At 40.5% G+C, this 10,186-nt stretch overlaps 1 protein-coding gene across 1 annotated transcript; it reads left to right on the plus strand.

Annotated features, from left to right (window-relative positions):
* The first annotated feature begins 1,862 nt into the window (after positions 1 to 1,862).
* On the plus strand, positions 1,863 to 6,996 carry LOC149066864 (uncharacterized). The gene is made up of 2 exons (XM_089253110.1): positions 1,863 to 4,074; positions 4,205 to 6,996. Exons 1-2 carry the CDS (start codon positions 1,863 to 1,865, stop codon positions 6,994 to 6,996), a joined length of 5,004 nt encoding a protein of 1,667 aa, XP_089109236.1.
* The last annotated feature ends 3,190 nt before the right edge of the window (positions 6,997 to 10,186 follow it).

Genomic DNA, 10,186 nt, shown 5'->3' on the forward strand with positions numbered 1-10,186 from the left:
AGCAATAGAACCATTTTCAATCTAATTTGTTTGAATTCGGGTTATATTCACATGGTTTTAATATGAGCTGTATTAATAGAATTTCAAGAAATATATCGCGGAATTCCTGGAACCGCGAATCACGTCCGTTCCGAGAGAATGATAATAAAAACCAATCTCCCGGAAATATATCCGGCAGTCAAACGATTCCTCGCAGCTGCTGCTTCTTCTCCTGTTGAGTCAGAAGGGATCAATATCATTTCATCTGGTCCGCAGCAGGGGCATCCAAACACCGAGTCAATATTTCCACCTGCAGGATTTACTTCACTAGCATCCTCGACGGAGGTCGGGTCGTATCCATCCGCGATTGTTCTTCTTATATATGCCCTATCTCTTCAGGCCCCGGAATTAAATATAAGAAGTGTGTACAAAAAGAAAGTGTGTACTATATCACAAAGAAGATAAGGATTCCATTGAGAAAATGAGACCGAACTTGCACATGATGACTTTGAACGCAATGAATGAATGAATAATTTATAATAAATGAATGAATGAATAATTTATAATAAATGAATGAATGAATAATTTATAATGAATGAATGAATAATTTATAATGAATGAATGAATAATTTATAATGAATGAATGAATAATTTATAATAAATAAATGAATGAATGAATGAATGATTAACAGAAAAACAAATAAATAAAATAATAAATAAATAATTTATAATAAATAAATAATTTATAATAAATAAATAATTTATAATAAATAAATAATTTATAATAAATCAATGAATAAATAAATGAACGAATAATTGAATGAATGAACGAATAATTAAATAAATGAATAAATAAATGAAAATAAATAAATAATTAACTGAAAAAACAAATAAATATAATAATAAATAAATAATATATTAATTAATCAATGAAGAAATAAATAAATAAATGAAGAAATGAAGAAATTAAATAAATGAAGAAATGAAGAAATTAAATAAATGAAGAAATGAATAAATTAAATAAATGAAGAAATGAATAAATTAAATAAATGAATGAAAAAAGAAAACTTTTTTCCTCCTTAAATCTTTAATCATTTTTCCTATCCCTTTCCCGTCACTAAAATAATTATTATACATAATCGCCGACTATATCGGTAAGCTTGACGGATTTCCCTTGAATTTACAATTTCAACCGGTTGTGTGATTATGGATAATATCCAAGCGTCGTTGGCAAACATTATAAATCGTGCTAAATTCATCACATTTGCCGGTTATTATGCATAATTGCCATTTTGTATTTTGGTAAACATGATGTAAATCTATCCTATTTACATTTAGATAACCGTACTAGTGATTCAGCCTGAAGTGGATATATCGAACTTTGATTTAACGAATTTTTTCGAACATCCCCGAAATTTCTTCTATACGACGACATTAGACCTCGGTATAACGAACTCATATTTAATAAATTTTACGATCGCGCCCTGATATAACGAATTCTAATTTAACAAATTTAAGATCGTACCCTTATGATTATACCCTGATATAACAGAACTCTAATTTAACAAATTATTTTATTTAACGCTGTTTACAGTTCGGTAATACGCCACGAGATGGCGTTGTGTTCACAATTTTTTTTTTATATATTTTCTTTAATTTTCGTTGGATGTTTGGTCCTCGGCGCTAAGTGTGTCCGAATAAGTGTTGTTGTTACCGCCGTTCGAGAAGCATGACCGCTAAATTTTTCATCTGATCAATTCGGAATTAAATAAAGTTTGTTTTTTCGTTTAAACCGGGAATTCCATTCTTTCGCAGACGCGAACAGAACATTTTTTGGGGGCTCGTCCGGGATCCGAATCTGAATCAGATCATCTTGCCTGAAAATGCCGACTCAGACGGAAATCGTCAAGCTACGAGGACGAGAAAAGGCCGCTCTGACTCGCATTGCCAGTTTCGCAGCGTCCCTGGAGGACTCTACATCAACGGAAGCAGTCCTGGTGAGACTAGAACGGATTGAAGATGCCTTCAAAAGGTTCATTGAGTATGATCAAGCCCTTCCAGACGAGGTATCGGAGATGGGAGAAGTCGAAGATCAGTATTTTGACGTCAAATCGAAGCTGAACCGATTCATCAATGCCAAGAAGATGGTGGAGGCGCCGGACTCCAACTACGCATCTCAAGTGCAAAACTCGGTCACTGGGTCAAGTGGGTTCAAACTCCCGAAGCTGAACATTCCCGCGTTCAGCGGAGAATACATGGAATGGCTCAGCTTCAAGGACATGTATCTAGGAGTTGTGCACAATAACGAAACTCTCAGCCCAATACAGAAGTTTCATTATTTGAAAGGACTCCTCGAGAAAGCTCCAGCCGATATCATCCGCCACATTCCGATCTCGGAGGCTAGCTATCAAGAAGCTTGGGGAAGGCTGGTGGAGCGTTACGACAAGAAAAAGCAAATAGCCAGCTCGCTGGTTTCTACTTTCTTGAATCAGCCCAGGGTCACCAGTGTGAAATCTAACTTACGATGTATAGCCGACACTTCCGAACAAGTCGTCCGCGGCTTGAAAACTCTTGGTGATGGGGCCGTCAACCCAGACGTATGGTTGATACATCTGCTGCTCGAAAAGGTTGACGCCGATACTCGCCGAATGTGGTTCGAGAGGACCGTCGACAAAGACTTTCCAACATTCCAGAGCTTCATCGATTTCCTCAACGAGAGATCATCGGCTATCGAGGATACGGCAGTCGATTCCGCATCTGAAGTGAAACCCAAAGGTACGTCTAGCACTGCATCTAGATTGTCTGATGTGAAGTGTCCAAAATGTAACGGTAACCATCCCGTCGCGAATTGCATTAGTTACAAAAATCTGAGTGTCGCGGCACGCAAGGATTTTGTGCGGAATAAAAATCTTTGTTTTAATTGCTTGTCAAACAAGCACTTGAGCAAGAAGTGCTGCTCACAGTTTTCATGTCGAATATGCAACGCGAGACATCATTCCAGTCTCCACGAGCAAATGCATTCAAACTATGCTAGTGCTTCGGTGTCGCGTGATGAGCCAGCTGTCAAGTGCACTGGAAATTCTTCGGAAAGACCACCTGAACTATCTCTCAACGCTGCACAGGGAAAAATTGCCTTGTTGCCTACTGCAGTTGCATCGGTCCGTGATGCCTGGGATCGTTATCAAAGTGTCAGAATCTTACTTGATTCTGGTTCTCAGGCTACATTCATTTCTCAATCAACTGCCCAGAGGCTTGGCCTTAAGATATCATCTTGTGTTCGTGTCCCAGTAGCTGGATTGGCATCTTTTCAGCCGACTACTACTCAAGGAACTGTCAGTTTGTGCATAACATCAAAATACGACCAACGCGAAATATTCAACATGGATGCTTTTGTGCTAAAGAGATTGACTGCTCCTCAACCATCTTCGGTGATCAAGTTCAAAGATCGCGACATGCTTGATGGTCTAAACCTGGCGGATCCAACATTTTCTACTCCAAGTGACATTGATTTCATCATAGGAGCTGATCACTTCTTCTCGATAATTCTTCCTGGTCAGGTGATGAATGCAAACAAGGAGCCCATTGCCCAAAATTCGAGATTGGGATGGATCGTTACTGGCAAAATCAACAATGCCTCTTCGGTTGTTGGATTGACAGTGACAAATCTCAGCATGAATGACGAACTGAAACGGTTTTGGGAGATCGAATCAATTCCTTGTGAAAAGGTTCCTGAACTAACTCCTGAGGAGGAATTCTGTGAAAAGCATTTCAAGGAAAATGTCTCGATCAACGAGAATGGACGTTTTGTTGTGAAGCTTCCAATCTGCAAACCTGATGCAAAATTGGGAAATTCTTATGACTCTGCATTCTCGCGTCTGCAGTCGATGCAAAGAAAATTCAAGCACGACCCAGAATTGTCAATGGAATACAGATCGTTTATGCAAGAATACGCGGATTTGGGTCACATGCGATTGGCTGATGATGACTGCTCGATGATCCGAGATGATCAGAAATTTTTTCTCCCTCACCATGCTGTACATAAGCATTCTAGTTCAACCACAAAGTTGAGAGTCATTTTCGACGGATCATGTACTAGTAAGAATTCCGTCTCATTGAATTCCATTTTTGGTGTTGGTCCTAAACTACAACGTGATATATTTGAAATATTGCTGACCTTTCGAGTGCATAAAATTGCATTTTCGGCAGACATTGCAAAAATGTACAGACAGATACTTGTGTCTCCTTCTGATCAATGTATACCAACGTATTTTATGGCGTGACAATTCCTCTGATCCTGTCGCTGTGTACAAATTACAAACTGTCACCTACGGTTTGTCTTCCTCGTCGTTCCTGGCTACTAGATGCTTGAAGCAAATAAGCATTGACAGTCAAGGCGATTATCCAGATGCAGCAAGAATAATTTCTAATGACTTCTACGTAGATGATTTGCTATCCAGTGCAGATACTACGGAAGATGCCAAGCTGTTGTGTTCACAAGTGTCTTCGTTACTTCGAATCAGAGGTTTTGAGCTTCGTAAGTGGAGATCGAATTCGCAATCACTTCTAAAGGAGCTGGATGCAGATTGTGATGACCACAATATTGCAATTGACAGCAATGAACAGTCCAAGGTATTGGGATTGAACTGGAATTCTGTGGATGATGCCTTTTTCTTCACACCATGTTTGAACATTGATGTTCCCTTGACGAAACGCAAAGTCCTCTCTAGATCTGCTCAGATATTCGATCCAATGGGATTAATTTCCCCATGTATAGTATGGATCAAAATATTCTACCAAAAGTTGTGGGTGGTGAAATGTGATTGGGATGATCCATTACCCGATGTTCTAGCGAAGGAATGGCTTGAGTTTCAAGCTCATTTTAATGCAATAAATGTGCTAAAGGTGCCTCGTTGTGTATCGGCATCACAGGGTCCGATATCATTACATGGATTTTGTGATTCTTCTGCTCAAGCTTATGCTGCGGTGATTTATTACTGTCAAGAAACTTCTGGACATTCTAAGGTCACTTTATTTGTGTCGAAGACTAAGGTAGCGCCTGTGAAACAGCTGTCAATTCCAAAACTTGAACTCTGTGGTGCATTCCTGCTGGCTCAGCTGTTCAAATCTGTGCTGAAATTTATCAAGATACCAGGCATTCAAATTTTTGCATGGACTGATTCCAGAGTGGTCTTGTCCTGGTTGTCGTCACATCCACGAAGATGGAAAACCTTTGTCGCCAACCGGACTTCAGAGATTCTCGATACGCTACCAGTAAGTGTATGGAATCACGTCACATCAAAGGACAACCCAGCTGATCTTGCGTCTCGAGGAATCAGTCCTGAGCTGCTGCAAGAATGTGAACTTTGGTGGCATGGACCACCATTTCTCCGTGATCCATCTGCAACCTGGCCTAAGACAAATGATGAATTGCTGAAATCATCACCTATGCCTGAAGAAAGACTGGATCCAATATACTCATACGCAACATCGATCAACGACACTCTCAGTGATTTATTTGAAAAATATTCATCTCTGTCCAAAATCATTCGTATCGTTGCTTACTGCTTCAGATTTTTGTCAAAATGCTTCGGAACAAAACTTACTGGCAGCAACACCGCGAAACTCACTGTGAAGCCATTGCAGTTGTCTGAGATAGAACGTGTAAAGAAGGTGATCATTCGATGGGTTCAAGACTGTTCCTTCAACGATGAGATAAATTGCATTCGTAACGGAAAACCATTGAACTGTAAAAGCGTTCTTGGATCACTGAATCCATTCATCGATGAAGATGGTGTTTTACGGGCAGGAGGCAGAATTCAACGATCAAAATTGACCTATGGAGCCAAACACCCGATCATTCTGCCGAAAGATCATCCAATTAGTCTGCTTATTATTCGTGAATCTCACATTGCGAATCTGCATGCTGGTCCGACGCTTCTATCCAATATCCTGAAGCAATCGTATTGGATTATTGGAGCTAAGAGGATAATTCATAGAGTTATTCACAAGTGCATTGTGTGTTTCCGGTTCCGTTGCAAATCAACTTCTCAGCTGATGGCTGATTTACCAGGTCCTCGAGTCACCATGAGCAGACCATTCACGAACTGTGGTGTAGATTTTGCTGGCCCTATCGAGATAAAGCTTCACAAGGGTCGTGGATCCAAATTCGCGAAGGGATACATTGCTCTTTTCATATGCTTGGCAACTAAGGCTGTACACCTCGAAATTGTGAGTGATCTCTCATCGGATTCTTTCATTGCGGCCTTGAAGAGATTAAATGCGCGACGTGGCGTGCCATTGAATATGTACTGTGATAATGCAACGAATTTCGTTGGTGCAAGGCGTAAGCTCGACGAACTAATGTTGTTCGCGAAGGAGATAAATGACAATCCAAAAATATCATATTTCCTCAACCAACGCTCAATTCAGTGGCACATGATACCACCCTCCTCTCCTCATTTTGGAGGGCTTTGGGAGGCCGGAATCAAATCAGTCAAGTTTCATTTGAAAAGAGTCGTTGGGGATTCACGCCTGACATTTGAAGAGCTATCTACTCTAGTGTGTCAAATCGAAGGAATACTCAATTCCAGACCATTGGTGGCTCACAACGAAGAAAACATAGATTCGATGCAAGTGTTGACACCCTCTCATTTTTTGACTGGCGATATTCTGTGCTCAGTTCCAGAAGAAGTGGACGATGTCAAGCATCCGTCAACGAGATGGCAACTTGTTCGGAATCTGAAGAATAGTTTCTGGAAACGATGGCACACTGAATATCTCCATTCTCTGCAACAAAGACATAAATGGAAGAGCACCTGCCCTAACCTGTCCGTAGGTGATGTTGTGGTACTTAAGGAGAGCAACCTTCCACCAGCAAGCTGGCCGATTGCTAGAATTGTGGAAATCCATCCCGGAACTGATGGACTCGTTCGTGTAGTAACGGTGAAGACTAGCAAGGGCCTCTACAAGCGGACTATCACCAAGATCATCAAGCTTCCCTTTGACTCTAATCAATAATAATTAATAGTAATTAATTAGGGCAGGAGTATGTTTACAGTTCGGTAATACGCCACGAGATGGCGTTGTGTTCACAATTTTTTTCTTATATTTTTTCTTTAATTTTCGTTGGATGTTTGGTCCTCGGCGCTAAGTGTGTCCGAATAAGTGTTGTTGTTACCGCCGTTCGAGAAGCATGACCGCTAAATTTTTCATCTGATCAATTCGGAATTAAATAAAGTTTGTTTTTTCGTTTAAACCGGGAATTCCATTCTTTCGCAGACGCGAACAGAACAAACGCATTTTTACACGTTTTTGTGCGCATAAAATCAGACCCAAATATAACAAACTCCTATTCACTGGATTCTAAAATCAGACCACGATATAACGAACTCCCATTTAAGAAATTTACCATCACAAATCGAAGTCTCATTTAAGAAGTTTTACGATCATGTCCCGATATTACGAACTAAGCGAATTCTTTGATTATACGCATTTTTACAAGTTTTTGTGCGCATACAATCACACCCCAACAAAGCAAACTCCTATTTACCGAATTATGCAATCGGACCCCGATAAAACGAATTCTGATTCAACAAATTTTACTATCGTAAACGATGTAACAAACTCGTACTTTATAAATTTTACGATTGTACTCCGATATAATGAACTGTCATTTCACAAATTTTACTATCAAACCCCAATATTACAACTCCCATTTAACAAATTCTTCGATATAACGAATTAAGTTCTCATTTAACCGTTTCACACAGGGACAGGACTCGGAAAAAAAAAATTGTTAGGCCGTGAAATTCATTGAATACGAGTTCGTTATATCGGGATTCTACTATATTCATCAAACATATCTACTACCGAGACTCAATTGTAAAATTACTTCATATATTTATCAAATTCACTAACCACACATGAGTATTATGCATAATCACAGTTGAAAGTCACAAATTTCAGCTATTTATCAAATTCACCAACGAAACTTGGGTATTATTCATAATTGCCGGGGTAAAAGTGATACTTTTTTAGCATTTATCTAATTATCAAATTTACTAACGAAAATTAATTAATATGCATAATCACCGTTAAACGGGGTAAATTTCAAGTACAGTCGAATCCCCACTATAACGAACTCCAAGAGAGCGGAGATACGCTCGCGTTCGTTACAACTGAATTCGTTACAACGAACGAGAGCGATACTACACTTCGTTATAAGGAAATTTCGTGGTAAAGTAATTCCAAGTTTTTTTTGTATTGTTTCCGTGCAAACTTATCTGGGGGATTGGAAAGGTGTTTTTTAAAACAAGATTTTTTTCGCTATAACGGTAGTGTCATTAGAAGGGGATTTGACTATACATACATACATACATACACACATATTTGATATATCTATCTATTCTATAATATAAAATCACAAACAAACTCGAAAAGGGCCTGTTGCTAAGCAACCGAGTGACGGAAGTGGGTGATATTTTTGAGTGACGGAAATATGTTACGGAAGTGGGTTCGATTCATATATCGATATTCACATTCATATATCGATATGATATCATATATCGATATTGGGTCGATATTCACATTCATATATCGATATGATATCATATATCATATATCGATATTGGGTCGATATTCACATATCGGGACCCATTTGACCCATCGGGACCATGTTATGTGCATGTACCAAGAGGCTCCTACATCCTACAGCAGAGCCCTTAGGCTGGAATTTAGATTTCGAGCCCCCAAACCAGCTTTTCAGGGGCCCCTCTGTGATTAATTTATAGTGTGAAAAATCAAAAAGTGATAAGAATCGTTGTGGACCCTGTCAGCCCTTCGTTTGTGGGGGGGGGGGGGGAAGGTCCATGCCGAGAGGTATATATATGTATAATATACACACACAACAGCAGTGCTCCCAACACAGGGTCGGGGTACCCGGGGAAGATTTCACGTATAAGTAAAAAGTTTTCATTTCCAGGGGCCCTTGATGGATCTCATTGTTTTCTTGCTACTTTAACGTTGAAAAATTTCGATAGCGGAAGCAAAAGATATACCCAGTCTGGGGCCCCACCAAAAGTATGCGAATTGGTGTCCCGGGTAATTGGTTGGGGGGTCCTGGATTTTATTCGTTGGTAAAACGAATACCAATGAAAATTTTTCATGGTACTCGCTCCGTGGGATGGCCGACAAGCTTCCAAGTCGGGGCCCATGTTTACAGGTTTCATTTTGGGTGCCCTGGATTTTATTTGTTGGTAAAACGAATACAAATGAAAATTTTTCATAGCACTCGCACCGGGGGATGACCGACAAGCTTCCAAGTCGGGGGCCCCATGTTTACAGGTTTCATTTTGGGGCCCTGGACGAATCTCATTCTTTTCTGTTGTAGAATTCGCAACAGCGGAAGCCCGAGATAAAGCCAGTCTGGGGCCCCACCAAAAGTATGCGAATTGGTGTCCCGGGTAATTGGTTGGGGGCCCTGGATTTTATTCGTTGGTAAAACGAATACAAATGGAAATTTTTCATGGCACTCGCTCCGGGGGATGACCGACAAGCTTCCAAGTCGGGGGATCCATGTTTACAGGTTTCATTTTGGGGCCCTGGACGAATCTCATTCTTTTCTGTTGTAGAATTCGCAACAGCGGAAGCCCGAGATAAAGCCAGTCTGGGGCCCCACCAAAAGTATGCGAATTGGTGTCCCGGGTAATTGGTTGGGGGCCCTGGATTTTATTCGTTGGTAAAACGAATACAAATGGAAATTTTTCATGGCACTCGCTCCGGGGGATGACCGACAAGCTTCCAAGTCGGGGGCCCCATGTTTACAGGTTTCATTTTGGGGGCCCTGGATTTTATTCGTTGGTAAAACGAATACAAATGAAAATTTTTCATGGCACTCGCTCCGGGGGATGACCGACAAGCTTCCAAGTCGGGGGCCCCATGTTTACAGGTTTCATTTTGGGGGCCCTGGATGAATCTCATTCTTTTCTGTTGTAGAATTTGCAACAGCCGAAGCCCGAGATAAAGCCAGTCTGGGGCCCCACCAAAAGTATGCGAATTGGTGTCCCGGGTAATTGGTTGGGGGCCCTGGATTTTATTCGTTGGTAAAACGAATACAAATGAAAATTTTTCATGGCACTCGCACCGGGGGATGACCGACAAGCTTCCAAGTCGGGGGGCCCCATGTTTACAGGTTTGATTTTGGGGGCCC

Source organism: Pholcus phalangioides, unplaced genomic scaffold, assembly GCF_987345545.1.
Source record: "Pholcus phalangioides strain wild (caught in Gottingen) unplaced genomic scaffold, Ppha-v1.0 ptg000032l_1, whole genome shotgun sequence".
NCBI lineage: Eukaryota > Metazoa > Arthropoda > Arachnida > Araneae > Pholcidae > Pholcus > Pholcus phalangioides.